The sequence below is a fragment of the Acipenser ruthenus genome, chromosome 50 (genome assembly GCF_902713425.1).
Source record: "Acipenser ruthenus chromosome 50, fAciRut3.2 maternal haplotype, whole genome shotgun sequence".
NCBI lineage: Eukaryota > Metazoa > Chordata > Actinopteri > Acipenseriformes > Acipenseridae > Acipenser > Acipenser ruthenus.
The window spans coordinates 7,621,589-7,640,588 of record NC_081238.1 but is presented as its reverse complement, the minus strand read 5'-3'; the positions used below and the strand labels follow the sequence as shown (position 1 = coordinate 7,640,588).

At 39.9% G+C, this 19,000-nt stretch overlaps 1 protein-coding gene across 1 annotated transcript in view; it reads left to right on the top strand.

Annotated features, from left to right (window-relative positions):
* Positions 1–46: 46 nt before the first annotated feature.
* The window catches only part of LOC117404746 (Fc receptor-like protein 2), a 32,533-nt gene continuing 13,579 nt past the window's right edge, over positions 47–19,000 (top strand). Inside the window, exon 1 of the mRNA XM_059015375.1 lies at positions 47–104. Coding sequence (XP_058871358.1) covers positions 47–104 — 58 coding nt within the window. The remainder of the gene's footprint in view (positions 105–19,000) is intronic.

Genomic DNA, 19,000 nt, shown 5'->3' with positions numbered 1-19,000 from the left:
AGCGTCTGGTCTCGATTCAAACCGATGGGATGCGTACAGCTCTGGAATGAATGGGTACCTGGTCAGAACCTCCACGCTATCGCTGTCAAACGTGACGCGTCCAGGTAAGGGAATGGCACGCAGAATTAAATCTCCTGCATTCTGTAAGCAAAGTGCTAAAGACTGACTTACAGAAAGTTAATTTGCAAGGGAGGTCCGTCTGCGCTCCTCCTGTTCATGGTGCCTGCGCTCGGTCGGGTCACGCAGTGACGTCAGTGTAGGCGTGGCTAGGTGGGTGTTTTTTCTATACGCTCCCCTCGCTCTGTGTGACGTGTCTCCCAAAATCGCCCCTGAATTCACAGCTGTGTCCTGTTTGCTGCACTTAAACTACCTGTTAGTGTAAAGTAGATGTTTTGGGGCATCTATGGCTAAAATGCAGTAATACAGCGTTCACAAAACTTCCTGTTTAATAATTGGGTTTAAGTCTTGGCTTTGCACCTTCAGATATCATGGTAGAAATCTCTCTCTCTGAGATGAATGAAAATAGTTGATAGGTACACAATGTTTAAGGAATTTAATATATATTTCTGCTTTTGTGTTGGACCCGCACCTTGCCTCTCGCCTGTAAAGTTTTCTCTGTATTTGAAGGGTAATCAGGTTAGCTGGCGCATCGCGTCCACCCCTCGCCTCTCTGTTCAGTTCAAGAGGGCTATATAGGTGAGAGTCACTGGAGAGGAGTGACGTTAGCCTATTACGCAACAAATCATAAGATTAGTTTTTTTTTTTTTTTTTTTTTTAATTCGTGTGTTCGGGGGGGCGTGTCTGACGCCGTGGATTGACACACGGGGGCGGAGTGACGGAGCGGCGAGGTGTGTGTTTCATTGTATCTGAATTAAGAAAAACCCAAAATATCGCGGGGAAGTCCGACAGCTGATGTTGGGTTAAGAAGCGAAGAACCACAATGAGCACCGCCCATGTAAGTGAGGAGATAAACGGGGCATCGATACCCTTAAAACAGATTGCAATTTAAACTGGTCTTGTAGAATATATATATAATACACACTACCGGTCAAAAGTTTTAGAACACCTCCACTTTTCCAGTTTTTATTGAAATTTACTCAGTTTAATGTCTCAATGTACTCTGAAATTAAAGCATAGAACAAATAAAAAATTGGAGATAAAAAAGAAATCATGGAATCGTTTTGTTTAACAAAATTTAATCTAAATTTTTTGACTCATCAAAGTAGCCACCTTTTGCAGATATAACAACCGAACACACTCGTGGCATTCTTTCTACAATGGAAATCAAATATTGTTCGGAAAGTTCTTCCCAACACTGTTGCAGAAGTTCCCACAAATGTGTTGCACTTGTAGGTTGCTTTCTTTCACCCTTCTGTCCAGTTCATTCCAAACCAGCTCGATGGGGTTTAAGTCTGGAGACTGTGCTGGCCACTCCATGATTTGAAGCCTACCGTCTTGTTCTTTTCTTCAAAGGTAGTTCTGACATAGCCTGGAGGTGTGTTTTGGGTCATTATCTTGCTGTAGGATGAACCCCTGACCAACTAGGCTTATACCAGAGGGTATTGCATGGCGCTGCAAAATGCTGTGGGAGCAGTTTTGGTTCAGGGTCCCACTCACTCTGTGCAAGTTGCCGACTCTGGATCCAGCAAAAGAGCCCCAGACCATCATGCTTCCTCCTCCATGTTTGACAGTTGGTGTCATACACCGAGGAACCATCCTTTCACCTACTCGACGGTGTACAAAAACCCTGCGTGATGAACCGAAGATTTCAAATTTTGATTCATCGGTCCATAAGACCTTCTTCCAGTCTTCAGTAGTCCACTGGCGGTGCTTCATGGCCCAGGCAAGCCTCTTTTTCTTATTTTGTCATCTTAGCAATGGCTTTCTTACTGCCACTCGACCTGTCAAACCTGCAGCTCAAAGTCTTCTCTTCACAGTTGAAACTGAGACTTGCTTACTTCAACCAGTGTTAAGCTGTGCTTAAAGCTGTTGTCCTGTGAGCCGCCTATCACGCAAGCTGTTGACTCTCAGAAACTTGTCTTCTGATTCTGTTGTGGCTTTGGGTCTGCCAGACCTCTTCCTGTCAGAGTTTCCTCCAGTTTGAGAGTGCCTTTTGATGGTAACCTAAACTTTTTTTATTAACCTCTGGCAGTTTACCGCTTACCTTTGTACCATTTCAGGTTATTCACTGGACTTGAACTGCTTAAATTTCAATAGAAACTGGAAAAATGGGGATGTTCTAAAACTTTTGACCAGTAGTGTATATAGCATTGTAATAAAATAATGTTCACTAAAACAAAAACAAAAATATTGTCTAAAATAGTGTGCAGCAGTGTGGAGTAGTGGTTAGGGCTCTGGACTCTTGACCGGCGGGTCGTGGGTTCAATCCCCGGTGGGGACACTGCTGTTGTACCCTTGAGCAAGGTACTTTATCTAGATTACTCCAGTAAAAACCCAACTGTATAAATGGGTAATTGTATGTAAAAATAATGTGATATCTTCTGACAATTGTGAGTCGCCCTGGATAAGGGCGTCTGCTAAGAAATAAATAATAAAAATAATAAAATAATAAAATGCAAGAAAAAATGACACTTTAACCAAAACCCTAGACTCAATATTACATTCCTATATTACCAGCAGTACTGGGTCCTCAGAGCAGGCAAGACTCTGTTATAAACCCCTATCTCCTGTAACCACCACACAGTACAGTACTGGCAAAAGTTCACATTAAAACCATGGCAATGAATACATTACTATGAAACTCTGATGCATGCGCATATTTTAAGTAATGCAAAATTCAACATTATAATTGCTCAATATGGCAAGTTACTTGCTGCTCACATGGAAATAAGAATCCATATTTACTAGGATGACAGAATGACCTGATTTCATGCATTTTCTTTACTTTCTAGAAGAAATCAATAAAGAAATGAATGAAGCTTGTTTTTTTGCATGGCAGATTGATGAAACAGGTTTGTAGTCATGTCTCTTCAGACTTAGAAGTCACCAGTCGCCACTGGTACAGAACTGTATGTAATTATTTTGTTGGTCATTTATTTTCATTTAATAAATTAAGTCGAGAGGATGTGCTTGATTTTTATCTGCCTTTCTCCTGCCTTAACAACTTTGTTTAGAAAATATATTTTGCAAAGTATGTTAGCAGGGTGCAATTTGATGGACGGACAGATGGACCCTGGCTCTGATCTTTCAATTTTTATCCCCGGCAGAGAAATTAGATTTTGTACTGACAATGTCTTTCTGCTGGAAAATGTCATTTATACAGATCATTTTCAAACATTTTGCATATATTATGGCAATTCTGTGTAGGTACATACGGTACACCATCACTTTGGTGAATGTTGTTTGTAGCATTATAAGCGCACGTTGTTATTGCCTTTGTGACAGGGTAGCATCACGGCCCAAGCTGTTACCGGCAGGAAGAGACCCAGAGACAGAAAGCTGCAGTTTAAGTGCTGGTGCGCACGCTTATTAACAAACACAGGAACAAAGAAAAAGACACAAGGGCCAAAACACAAGATTAAACAAAACAATCAGATGTAGTCTGAGCATTAGCCTTCACTACCATGTTCACAAACAATACAAACATCACAGCACAAACACTCACCCCAAAGCAAGGATTTCTCCATGCTTTTATATATGTGACCACTCCCCAATTAGCATCAATTACCTAATTGGGGAATGGCCACACCTGTGATTGCTGGCAGGGATAGATTTAACCCCATCCCTGCCAACCTTACATTCCCGCACACACAGCACAGAGCACAGAGAAGTGTGTGTACAGAAGTGTTTCAATCCCCTCATTTGAACAGTGGTTTCATCAGACCAGTTCTTGAGTAAAGTGTTTTTGTTTTCCAGCAGCCAGTTGCTTAATAGAAGTTTTAGCTTCTTACATGTAAATGAAGTTGTTTGATGCTCAGTGTAAAAATAAATACTCCCCGAAATGAGATCACGTGACTATGTTTTGTCAGACAACAGAATAAGACACCTTAGAAATACGTTTGTGGTCATTTACTAAATAGGCGTAGTGGGAGGGACCTGTATGTTTACAACTTCAAAACTGTGAAGTTTCTACACTGAGCTCAGCTTTGAAAACATCTCCAGACAGAATGCAGGCTTGTGAAGTCACTGCACTGATATGTAAGTATTATTGCTGGTGCTTTATTAAACATGCTGCTGATTATCCATCTGGTTTGGGGACAGTTAGAGTGAAAGATTCCAGGTTTGTAAGACTTGATTGAATTCAAAATATATATTTTGAGGTGGTGTCTTGTTGAAATGTCATGGTAAAGAGCAGAGTGTGCAAGCCAGGTAAATGAAATAGAGTATTGTAAAACATACTGTATGCATGGTGAAGCAGGGAAGCACATGGTAAAGGACAGGGGAGCGAGGAACCTTTTTTTCATGGTAGTTTCATGGTAAAAGTGTAGAAAAAGCTAGTCAATGTATGATAAATCAAATGAAAGCAGGGGCATCATTTTAGAACAATTCTAGGGGGGGGGGGGCAAAGTTGTGTCAACATTAAAAGTAGGTAAAGGCTTTAACACTAACCCAATTGCTCTACTGCCAGCTTCCAATATAGTTAACTAAACATTTCAGTTGCAAACCGTCACTACTGCTACATTAAACAAATAGTGGTACAACATCATCTTTTTAAAATCGTTTTAGAGAAGGAGCTCGGGACATTAGACTACTCTTATTTCAGATCATTGAAAAAAAGAAAAGAAAGTCCTGTATTGCATGGGCTTTACAAAAAGAGCCAGGGGTAAGAACGCAGTTTAACTCTTTAATTTAGAGCGTCCATCCGAATACATCTCACCAGATTAGTTATATACTTACAACCTTGAATTAAGTTTGATACATTTCACCTGCTTTCCACAAAGAATGACATTTTCAGCATGATTTTCAAAAGGGGCAAAACAAGAACGAGGTGGCAAAATGATTTTCAAAGCCTGATTAATGGAACCACATCACTTGATTTGTATTTTTAAAGCATCAACAAGTGAATTCACGACTCGTTTCATCTAAACCCTTTGAAAGCCAAATACTTAGTGACCCAAATCATTTTTAGAAATCACTTTCTAACCTAGTTCTTATTTTTCCCCTTTTGAAAATCATGCTGTTTGTATCAAATATAAACCAATGAACATGAAATGCTAAATAAACACCACAATTCTGTGAATGTCGAAAGTATAAATCTGTAGCAAAGTTTTAAATAACATGTTTACCCCGATAATCATGAATAAAATAAAATAAAAGGGGGTGGCGTCTCGCTTTCATCAAGGCAAATGTGTGTCAACACCAGCCTGTAAGTCTAATGTTTTTGCAGAAGTAATACCAACATTTGCATATATACGAAAATACGTTAGAAAAATAAATTCATAGATTTTCATTTATAGCATTGCCTAATCATTTTTTCCATATAAATGCATATTTAAACAATGTAACATTTTAAAACAGTAATTAGCATCATGAATGAATATAAACAGGCAGTAATTGGTCCAGTTTACAATGAGATAACGTGTGTTTTGTCAGCATCGTTCTTATTCTTAAAATAAATTATAAAAAATTTGCAATGCAAGCATTTGTAAAGCACGGCACTAATTTATAACAAGTGTGCCACCTTAAATATTATTTTCAGCCAATCCAAACCGAAAACGCACAGCACAGCTCTACACATGAGCCTAAATCTAGTTTCAAATCTATGGTACTTTTTCTTTAGAGCAGGTATAAATAATTGTACGTGGGCATCAGCAATGCTATAGTTTCTTCCACAAGTGAATCCCTCCTTGTTGTCTAGCTGTGTTTAATTTCTTGTTTTCCATCTGCTGTGACAAACATATCCGACATTTCCCTTTGACTCATCATGATATCAATAATATTATATACTTATAGAAATAATAGACTGCGGTGTAATTCTGTGTTGTCGATATAATCACTGGACAACGATGAACTGTCAAACAAATAATGGGTGAGATAAGTGCAACAGGGAGAAGGCTGGGCACACACTGTCGTTCATTTATTCATTTGTGAAGAAAACTTCAACCATCTTAATAGTTATTATATTGTGTGGTTGGGGGGGGGGGGGCAGCCTGCCCTATAGCAAATGACGCCCCTGAATGAAAGTATTGCACATGCATGATACAATATGGTAGAAGTATGGCCAAACATGGAAGCGTGCTTGCAGATTAATAAAAAAAATGTGTGCAGAAGGATTGTAAGATAACTAAATTGATTTCAACCTACAATCAAATATAAGAACCTGGAAACTTGTAAATAGTGGTACAGAAAGTCCTCTCACAGTGATGTATGCTGATGCTGCTGAGGCCCTTTGAACTGGTCTGAACTGTATCTACAGCAGCTCACTGACACTTCCTGTGAAAGTGTTAAAGCAAACTAATGCTTCACTTATTCAGGGTGTGCATTTCTTTCTTTCTTTCTTTCTTTAACATATGTTTTGGAATGGGGTGTTAAAAGAACATTAGCAGTTCTAAAGCTCTGGACAAAAGTTTTGCATCACCTAGAATTTTAGAATTGAGACATAATACAAAAAAAAAAAAAACTGCTCGAACATCATTTAGATATTTTATTTAACATCATGTAATAAAAGAAGCTACGAAATGAAATTGCAAAAGTCAGCTGGAGGCATGTAGAGTAGTATTTCATGCTGAATTTCGAAATGTCACATTTTTCAATTTCTGTCAGTTTTTGGTTAAGAATATGTAATAATACAAAGTGGTATGTAATTTAATATGCTAACTTCACATTATTCAGCAGGTTTCGTGTGACTTTATGAAGCAGAATCAGTTCATTCTATAGGGGGATGCAGAACTTTTGGCCAGAGCTGTAGGTGGTAAAATAAAAACTTTAAAGTTGCAATGGCAGTTCCCAGAAGGGAAAGGACCGTTTTCTATGATCAAAGTATTTTTTAAATGTCATTACCCAGTGATTGCAGGTCTCCTGTGTTCATAGCTTTCTGAAAGCTGAATGTAAAATCTGACTAAATTAGTTTTATAATATTGATTGCAAACATTTACCCTCCATGAACATTTATACAGAGTAAAAGATTTTGTTTGTTTGATATTCATGGAACTGTTCTAGACTGCTGTGTATTTTTATTTCATTTTACAAGTAGACAGCAGTTTTTAAAAAAAAAAAATATATTACGGTTTTAGGTAAAACCAGGGTCATATTTTAAGTGACTCTGCAGCAGCAGCAGTTGTTGATGCATAGTTCACCCCCTAGTCTCTGTTAGAATTATACTGTTAAAATCATTCTGAGGTTTATGGAAGGGGGTACTGGCGATTCATTGTGATCGTGCTATAATATACTAACCGGAGCGCGCTCATGTACTTTCATGTACATAATACTTTCATGTACATAATATTTCTGTTGATATAAGGAGTCATCCAGAATGATCAACTAGAATCATGTATTCGGTTATCTGAAGCCATTACCTTTTATAAAAACCTGTGCAGGCATATAGAGGGTCCTCATAATCACACAGTAAGAGGAAGGGAGTGAAAGATTATAGTGAAATGCAATCCAAAGCATACAAAGGAAGCTAGCATTGAATAATAAAGTAAAAGCTTGGTGAAGATTGGTACAAAATCAAGGCAGTTATCCTGTTCACAATGTCGTGTGTGACAGACACACTGTGAAATGAAATGTATATTATAGTAGTAATATAGTAAGACATACTGTACTTTATAGAACACTGATTCAATCCATGTAACATATATTTATTATACTGCTGGAACAAACACAGTTTATTCAAACATTATCAAAGTCATTATGTGTAACACTATTAAAGATGAAAAATATCCCAGAAGAAAGAAAGGCCTGACTTTACCCTCGTGATTTAACTACAAAACAAAGGATGCCATAAGGTAGGTGCGGTTAAAAGAAAAGTGTGCATTTCAGGTAAAAACAAAGGAGACAACGCATCGTTTTTAATAATAATCCCTGCCATTGCAACTTCACATGCGTGTAGAGATCACTATTTGGCAGCTAGTGGTGCATGTGCAGCCTAATCTGGACTTGTTTTTCTTGACAGTCAGAAGTAAATAGGGGACCAGGAGTTGCTGTGTTGATCTTCTGTTTTTTATATACCGCATATAGAAATCCCACACAGTGCTATTTTTCTTGCTGATTTATAAACTGTTGCAGCTTCTGGCAAGGTGGTAAATCGGTGCAAGGCAAAGCAGCTTGTGATGCGTATTTCTCATTTCTGACTGATAGACATTTTTTCCCCTTCAGTTTTTTTTTTCTGGATATTAGCACTCAATTATTATAGATATTTTTTCCTCATTGAAATGTATTTTACTGTGCAGTTAATTGCATTGCATAATAATATTACACCAAGACTGAGAAAATGTACCATAAAAAAGGAGCGTCAGCTACTTTATGAATTAATTACAACAAATGTACATTTTACACAGTATTATTTACAATATATACACACAAAACCCACTCTTCATGTGCAGGGCAGGAGGGGTTAAGCGGTTTCAAATACCATGGGGTTAGAGCTTGCTGTAGTCTGTACTAGCTGAGGAAGTGGTCAGTGGTTGGAAAAACATGCTCAGCGTGGGAGGGAGGAAGCACTGTAGTGTGGGTCCAGTCCTGTGGTCTGCTATCTTTTAATCTGTTGTTTTTCACAGGTCTGTGTAAATGCTTGTAAATTAAATGGACATGTTACAATTTCTGACACTGCTAGAAAATGTTCTACTGTATTTATTGATCTATAACAAAAACATTGTCAATGTAAAAAAAAACAAACATATAAATGGTGTGGATATCAAACTGCTTGCATTCCCTGGTTTGTTTTGACGTTGACCAACATGTGGAATCACAGGATTGGTAGATGTCCAGTTATTTAGCTTTTCTGTTTGAAAAGTCGCTACACACCCTTAAAAAGTAGACGGAAGAGGAAGATGAAGAAGGAGGAGAATAACAATTTGACCTTAGTTTGACGACTTATATCTCATTGTGTATAAGAGATATGTACGTTTTTTTTATCACATTTGATGTAAGAGTGTTTCAGTCTTTTGGTACAGATGGTAATTCTAAGTGATTTCGTTTTGCCGCTGCAACATGGTGAAAACAGCTAAACTCTTGGAGCTGTATAGAGACTCTCGGTCATTTCAAACACGTTTTTCTAACTCCTCTCAATCCCACGACAAAAACATTATCAATGTAAAAAAACACGTTCGAAAAACGCAACAGCCGTTTAAAGGGGTGTTATCAAACACAAAAGCCCAAGTGAGGAGAAGCAATTAGGCCAATCTTGTCAAGCATCAAGCACATAGGCACACTTGGAAAGGTGCTGGGGCCCAAGATTCACACAATTCTTGCTTCTAACTTGGCGCCTTTTTTTGACCGCTTCGCTCCACTTTATCGCTCCACTTGAAATGCTCTTTGTATGACTTGATGTGACTGAGACACACACACACACACTGAGACACACACACTGAGACACTCACACACTGAGACACACACACACACACACACACACTGAGACACACACACACACTGAGACACACACACTAAGACACGCTAACTGAGATATACACACATTCACACACACGCTGAGGCACACACACAAAAACTGACATACACATACACTGAGACACACACACAATGACACATGCACACACACTGAGACACACACACACACTGAGACACACACAGACACACTGAGACACACACACACACAGACACACAGACACCGAGACACACATACACTGAGAAACACACACACTACAAAACAAACAATCTCAGTGTGTGTGAGTGTGTCTCAGTGTGTGTGTGTGTGTCAGTGTGTGAGTGTGTCTCGGTGTGTGAGTGTGTGTCTCAGTCACTTCAAGTCATACAAAGAGCATTTCAAGTGGAGCGATAAAGTGGAGCGAAGCGATCAAAAAAAGACGCCAAGTTAGAAGCAAGAATTGTGTGAATCTTGGGCCCCAGCACCTTTCCAAGTGTGCCTATTTGCTTGATGCTCGACAAGATTGGCCTTATTGCTTCTGCTAACTTGGGCTTTTGTGTTTGATATCACCCCTTTAAACGGCTGTTGCGTTTTTCTAGCTTGTTTATTTACATTGACAATGTTTTTGTTATAGATTATTTTTATACAACAAAGACAAACCACAAGTGTTGAAACTGCAACAAGCTAAACTATTATTATTATTATTATTATTATTATTATTATTATTATTATTATTATTATTATTATTATTATTATTATTATTGTTATTTATTTTAGTACAACAGCAGTGTCCCCCACTTGGGATTAAACCCACAACCCTCAGGTCAAGAGTCCAGAGCCCTAACCACTTCTCCACACTGCTGACCATGCTGGGCTTCAACAAATAACTAGTTTTCTAGTTTTCTGCTCAAGGGCCAGATCATTTGTGTGTGAGTGTGTGTGTGTTTTGTGTGTGTGTGAGCGTGTGTGTGTGTGTCTGCGTGTGTGTGTGAGTGTGAGTGTGTGTGTATGCGTGTGTGTGTGTGAGTGTGTTAGTGTGTGTGTGCGTGTGTGTGTCTGTCTGCATGTGTGTGTGAGTGTGTGTGAGTGTGTGTGTGTGTGTGTGTGCTCGCGCGCGTGTGTGTGAGCATGCTTGCGTACGCGTCATATATAATTTAGAGTATGACAATGTTGCCGAATTTGTCATTCAAACTTGTTTTGTTTTAATCACTTTTGTCTGCTTGTTACTTTTTTAAGCCAACACATTTAAATGACCTTGTCTGTTACAATTTAAAAGATTGTTTTAAACGTTACAATGTAAATGTTGACTCAGTAGCTACCATTAAATGTTTCAACCTCGGTGACTTTCTTTGATGTGCTATTAATTTTAGGCAGCTTGCAATATATATATATATATATATATATATATATATATATATATATATATATATATATATATATATATATATAGATAGATAGATATTTCAGTTTTTTATTTTTCTGAAAAAATATTTCCCAACATAAAACCAATGTCACCTTACAATAATTGATTTTGTTTCAGTGTTTTAAAATAAAATATCAAACAGAACGAAATTTCAATGTACCATTTGTAATTCAGTAATATGAGAGAATTGGTCATGGGTCTGAATACTTTTGCAAGGCACTGTGTATATATATATATATATATATATATATATATATATATATATATATATATATATATATATATATATATATAATTTACATGAAACTTCTACTTTTTATATAGGTATATAAATGTCAATTGCTGTGGATAAACGCATCAGCCAAATCAATTAATATGACATGTAGTTTTCTAGCTTGCTATTTATTAATTTATTTATAAATTTATAATATAAACATGTATTCATTTATACATTTATTTATTTCTAAATGTATTTATTCCTCTATGCATTTGTTTAAATCTTTTAGAGTTCAGAGATTTAGACAAGGAAGCTACATGCCACTCTTGTGTGCAGTTCCATTCTATGGTATCTACCAAACAAACAGGAAACTACAAATTTTCAAACAGGAAATCGAAGCTGGTCAGGCTTGGATGTAAGCTTAAAAAAAGAATGTATTTCAACAACTGTGCAGTTGCGTAGTGAGCTAAGGTCGTGTGCTCTTCAAGAACATCATATTGCGAGTTTAAACCACGGTATCCCCCCCCCCCCCCTCTTTTTTCATCCTGCGAAATGTGCTGTTTTAAAATATAAATACATTGTTTAATATAAATGGTGTGGATATCAAACTGCTTGCATTCCCTGGTTTGTTTTGACGTTGACCAACATGTGGAATCACATGACATAGTTTTGCCGCTGCAACATGGTAAAAACAGCTAAACTCTTTGAGTTGTATAGAGACTCTCGGTAGTTTCAAACACGTTTTTCTAACATGTACGAGGAAGTACCATTCCTCTCAATATAATTTGGTTAGAGTTATTTTTATGAAAATAGAGCTCATGTTTTGCTTTTAGTCATGTACCACTCGACACACACCTCTATTGCAAAATAACAGAATCATTTTACCCTTATGGATCACAATTAATAGACTAATAGATAATTGTGCTGCCAGTGTAACAGGCAGTGTTGTGTGATGCACTGCCATTGTGGATTCTGACCCCTGCTGGTGAGATGAGGTTAAAAGCTCTATAAGCACACATGCAGAGGAGCCTGGATCTTTTGCATAGGGGTTAAGATGCTCACCTGCGGTGTGTGTGGTCGACAGTGTGTGCCCAGCCTTCTCCCTGTTACACTTATCACACCCATTATTGAATTGAATTCACAACTCAAGTCTGCTTTCTTCTCTTCATATGAACACTGAGATCAGTATGAATATTGAATGTATCAAAAAAGCTCTGACTGTTTTTGAACACAATTTAATATCACCACCAGTTGCTACTCAAGAATACTTTAAATGCAGCTACAGATCTGTCAGTTTCCTAAACCCCATGTGTGTGTCCAAGTTAATGAAGGATTATTATCATGTGACATTGTCTTGCTTTGTTTTTACTCTTCCCTCACCTTTACAATCATTCACAGGGTTCTTGTTGAAATGACTCAAATCTTGTGTTTGTATTATTTGGTAAGTCTGTGTTAAGGTGCTTTGACTATGAGTTCAGGAGCTGCCTGTCATATACATATTTAATATAGGCTAGATTAGAGTGTCTTTATATTATTATATACACCAGCACCAAGTAGTGCACAGCAGTGTGTTACTAACAAAACAAGAGAAGGAAACCTGATCAGAAGTGTCCGATCACTAGATGGCGCTGGCTCTTACTTCTCCCTATGTTAGCACATGTTACATGTATGTATGGCAGGCACATATAACTGATGAGCATGGTATAACAATGGTAAAAGCATTGGAAACAGCAACATGACTGTGGTGCTTTTATAAGGGTCTAGTCCCTGACTGTCTCTGTTGTATTTTTCAGTGCTGACTGTAGTGAGCTGCTCCAGACAGTATGAAGGTAAGAGAACAGTTTACAATGTGAACACAGTTTAAAAACAGGATTTACAATTCATGGGGGGAAAAGCATGAATCTCGTTTGAGAAATGACACTTTTCATGTTAGGTGTGTGTGTTGAAAATAGGCTGTGGCAATGCAGTCACAAAGTGAAGAGACTGGTAAAGATTCTCATCCTGCTTCCTGATCATCTATAAAAAAAACACACATTTCTGAAATCAGCTTTCCTTTTCTTCTGACCAATAACAATGTAATTTAGTTAAATAAAAAGAATGACTCCAGCAAAAAGTCATGCTGTGCTCCACCTAGAGGCTATGTGTGGTATTGCTGGAAAGCTTTTGAATGAGGATATTATTTTGGCTGACTGCTGACCAGACAGAATATCTGGATGACTTTAAGAACAGAAATCCTCCCACTTATCTTAAACATGTTACCTGATTCATAAAAAATAAAAATAAAAAACAGTTTAACAGGACTAATCCTGCTACAGTAACTTGGACTAATTGCTGCTCGACTGGAAATTTAAACACAGACCACTTTCTATTTTCAAGGCCATAATCATATTGAGAGAGATTCCTCAAGAATTCCTTTTACTCAAAACACACAAGTAGAGCCTGCAATGGGTCACACTGCTGCTATTCCTACTGTATCACAAGTAGAGCCTGCAATGGGTCACACTGCTGCTATTCCTACTGTATCACAAGTAGAGCCTGCAATGGGTCACACTGCTGCTATTCCTACTGTATCACAAGTAGAGCCTGCAATGGGTCACACTGCTGCTATTCCTACTGTATCACAAGTAGAGCCTGCAATGGGTCACACTGCTGCTATTCCTACTGTATCACAAGTAGAGCCTGCAATGGGTCACACTGCTGCTATTCCTACTGTATCACAAGTAGAGCCTGCAATGGGTCACACTGCTGCTATTCCTACTGTATCACAAGTAGAGCCTACAATGGGTCACACTGCTGCTATTCCTACTGTATCACAAGTAGAGCCTGCAATGGGTCACACTGCTGCTATTCCTACTGTATCACAAGTAGAGCCTGCAATGGATCACACTGCTGCTATTCCTACTGTATCACAAGTAGAGCCTGCAATGGGTCACCCTGCTGCTATTCCTACTGTATCACAAGTAGAGCCTGCAATGGGTCACACTGCTGCTATTCCTTCTGTATCACAAGTAGAGCCTGCAATGGGTCACCCTGCTGCTATTCCTACTGTATCACAAGTAGAGCCTGCAATGGGTCACACTGCTGCTATTCCTACTGTATCACAAGTAGAGCCTGCAATGGATCACACTGCTGCTATTCCTACTGTATCACAAGTAGAGCCTGCAATGGGTCACCCTGCTGCTATTCCTACTGTATCACAAGTAGAGCCTGCAATGGGTCACACTGCTGCTATTCCTTCTGTATCACAAGTAGAGCCTGCAATGGGTCACCCTGCTGCTATTCCTACTGTATCACAAGTAGAGCCTGCAATGGGTCACACTGCTGCTATTCCTTCTGTATCACAAGTAGAGCCTGCAATGGGTCACACTGCTGCTATTCCTACTGTATCACAAGTAGAGCCTGCAATGGGTCACACTGCTGCTATTCCTACTGTATCACAAGTAGAGCCTGCAATGGGTCACACTGCTGCTATTCCTACTGTATCACAAGTAGAGCCTGCAATGGGTAACACTGCTGCTATTCCTACTGTATCACAAGTAGAGCCTGCAATGGATCACACTGCTGCTATTCCTACTGTATCACAAGTAGAGCCTGCAATGGGTCACCCTGCTGCTATTCCTACTGTATCACAAGTAGAGCCTGCAATGGGTCACACTGCTGCTATTCCTTCTGTATCACAAGTAGAGCCTGCAATGGGTCACCCTGCTGCTATTCCTACTGTATCACAAGTAGAGCCTGCAATGGGTCACACTGCTGCTATTCCTACTGTATCACAAGTAGAGCCTGCAATGGATCACACTGCTGCTATTCCTACTGTATCACAAGTAGAGCCTGCAATGGGTCACCCTGCTGCTATTCCTACTGTATCACAAGTAGAGCCTGCAATGGGTCACACTGCTGCTATTCCTTCTGTATCACAAGTAGAGCCTGCAATGGGTCACCCTGCTGCTATTCCTACTGTATCACAAGTAGAGCCTGCAATGGGTCACACTGCTGCTATTCCTTCTGTATCACAAGTAGAGCCTGCAATGGGTCACACTGCTGCTATTCCTACTGTATCACAAGTAGAGCCTGCAATGGGTCACACTGCTGCTATTCCTACTGTATCACAAGTAGAGCCTGCAATGGGTCACACTGCTGCTATTCCTACTGTATCACAAGTAGAGCCTGCAATGGGTCACACTGCTGCTATTCCTACTGTATCACAAGTAGAGCCTGCAATGGGTCACACTGCTGCTATTCCTACTGTATCACAAGTAGAGCCTGCAATGGGTCACACTGCTGCTATTCCTACTGTATCACAAGTAGAGCCTGCAATGGGTCACACTGCTGCTATTCCTACTGTATCACAAGTAGAGCCTGCAATGGGTCACACTGCTGCTATTCCTACTGTATCACAAGTAGAGCCTGCAATGGGTCACACTGCTGCTATTCCTACTGTATCACAAGTAGAGCCTGCAATGGGTCACACTGCTGCTATTCCTACTGTATCACAAGTAGAGCCTGCAATGGGTCACACTGCTGCTATTCCTACTGTATCACAAGTAGAGCCTGCAATGGGTCACACTGCTGCTATTCCTACTGTATCACAAGTAGAGCCTGCAATGGGTCACACTGCTGCTATTCCTACTGTATCACAAGTAGAGCCTGCAATGGGTCACACTGCTGCTATTCCTACTGTATCACAAGTAGAGCCTGCAATGGGTCACACTGCTGCTATTCCTACTGTATCACAAGTAGAGCCTGCAATGGGTCACACTGCTGCTATTCCTACTGTATCACAAGTAGAGCCTGCAATGGGTCACACTGCTGCTATTCCTACTGTATCACAAGTAGAGCCTGCAATGGGTCACACTGCTGCTATTCCTACTGTATCACAAGTAGAGCCTGCAATGGGTCACACTGCTGCTATTCCTACTGTATCACAAGTAGAGCCTGCAATGGGTCACACTGCTGCTATTCCTTCTGTATCACAAGTAGAGCCTGCAATGGGTCACACTGCTGCTATTCCTTCTGTATCACAAGTAGAGCCTGCAATGGGTCACACTGCTGCTATTCCTACTGTATCACAAGTAGAGCCTGCAATGGGTCACACTGCTGCTATTCCTTCTGTATCACAAGTAGAGCCTGCAATGGGTCACACTGCTGCTATTCCTACTGTATCACAAGTAGAGCCTGCAATGGGTCACACTGCTGCTATTCCTACTGTATCACAAGTAGAGCCTGCAATGGGTCACACTGCTGCTATTCCTACTGTATCACAAGTAGAGCCTGCAATGGGTCACACTGCTGCTATTCCTACTGTATCACAAGTAGAGCCTGCAATGGGTCACACTGCTGCTATTCCTACTGTATCACAAGTAGAGCCTGCAATGGGTCACACTGCTGCTATTCCTACTGTATCACAAGTAGAGCCTGCAATGGGTCACACTGCTGCTATTCCTACTGTATCACAAGTAGAGCCTGCAATGGGTCACACTGCTGCTATTCCTACTGTATCACAAGTAGAGCCTGCAATGGGTCACACTGCTGCTATTCCTACTGTATCACAAGTAGAGCCTGCAATGGGTCACACTGCTGCTATTCCTACTGTATCACAAGTAGAGCCTGCAATGGGTCACACTGCTGCTATTCCTACTGTATCACAAGTAGAGCCTGCAATGGGTCACACTGCTGCTATTCCTACTGTATCACAAGTAGAGCCTGCAATGGGTCACACTGCTGCTATTCCTACTGTATCACAAGTAGAGCCTGCAATGGGTCACACTGCTGCTATTCCTACTGTATCACAAGTAGAGCCTGCAATGGGTCACACTGCTGCTATTCCTACTGTATCACAAGTAGAGCCTGCAATGGGTCACACTGCTGCTATTCCTACTGTATCACAAGTAGAGCCTGCAATGGGTCACACTGCTGCTATTCCTACTGTATCACAAGTAGAGCCTGCAATGGGTCACACTGCTGCTATTCCTACTGTATCACAAGTAGAGCCTGCAATGGGTCACACTGCTGCTATTCCTACTGTATCACAAGTAGAGCCTGCAATGGGTCACACTGCTGCTATTCCTACTGTATCACAAGTAGAGCCTGCAATGGGTCACACTGCTGCTATTCCTACTGTATCACAAGTAGAGCCTGCAATGGGTCACACTGCTGCTATTCCTACTGTATCACAAGTAGAGCCTGCAATGGGTCACACTGCTGCTATTCCTACTGTATCACAAGTAGAGCCTGCAATGGGTCACACTGCTGCTATTCCTACTGTATCACAAGTAGAGCCTGCAATGGGTCACACTGCTGCTATTCCTACTGTATCACAAGTAGAGCCTGCAATGGGTCACACTGCTGCTATTCCTACTGTATCACAAGTAGAGCCTGCAATGGGTCACACTGCTGCTATTCCTACTGTATCACAAGTATCAGGAGGAGAACGGCACATTTCTATACAATCGATTCAACCATTTCATCACTTAATATATACAAGATAACAGCCTAATAATGAACAACAGGATCTCCCAGATACTGTAATTCCCTTAACTAGGGATTTCAACATGGAAACAGAGCGCTGGGGTAAATCACACACAAAACAAATAGAAACACGAAGCGCTGCCTTTACTTTGAGTTTGTTCAGATGCAGCTCCGCTAGTGTATTCACAACTATACTATGTATTGTGACTGTATTGTGTGTCACACTTCACACGGAAGGAGGGTTCAGAACATTAATGATGATGCTGCAAATCCATAATTGTTTGTGAGCAATTTATTACATGATTTTTGTGTTCAGAAACAAACCCTGAAGCATTTGTTAATATTAATTATCATGCACATTACATTATTTGTAATACGTTATCGTACATAATATATTACTATTACAAATATATATATATATATATATATATATTATGCTTATATTTTAAAGTGTATGTAATGCATATAAAACTAAATACAGTATATACTGAGTAATTTCTTGTCTGTAAATATTTAAAAGAGGCACAATTTCATTCGCTGCCACACCCCCAGTTCCAGTGCCCCTGGTCACAGATGCCTTGAAATGGACTCAGCACTGCGAGTGAAGCGCTGGTGCGTGTATTTATTAAATAAAATAGTTAAACAAACACTGTACTGAAAACAAAAAGACACAATGGCCAAAACAAAGAGACAGACGCCAACACTGAAACAAACACGTATCACGCTGGTGTAAAGCCAGCACGAGTAGCAGCTGTTTATATTTTCAGTTCATACTTTTCTTTATGCTCCACCTCTGAACACCCCCCACCATTCAGCCAAAGCTGCTGGTTTTTACACATGTGACCCTCTCCAGTTTAGTAATAAATTAATCCATCTGGAGACGGGCACATTCTGCATGAGAGTTTTTAATTTGCATGGCCGACAGTCAATTTGAAAATAATCACTGAGCGTGCATTCTCATGAGCTGTCTGTCAGAGATGAGCTGCTAACAGCGGCTCTGCCAGACCACATTTAAATCAACAATAATACATGAAATCACCTGTGCTACATAACCCAAGCAATACCTTTTAAACCATAACACAATAACAGAGAAAATAATACAAAATAAACCAAAATACACACAAGGGAGGGGTGTACCTCGTCACAAGCTCATAATAGGGAACATGATGAGATAAAAGAAAGCATTACAAACATGTGTGTAAAACTGCAGACTCCTCAATCCTGACCCGTCTCTCAGCCCTGCTGATCTGAACTCTTTCTGTCTTTTCAGATCAATGGGTGATCCTGCAGACTCCTCAATCCTGACCCGTCTCTCAGCCCTGCTGATCTGAACTCCTTCTGTCTTTTCAGATCAATGTGTGATCCTGCAGACTCCTCAATCCTGACCCGT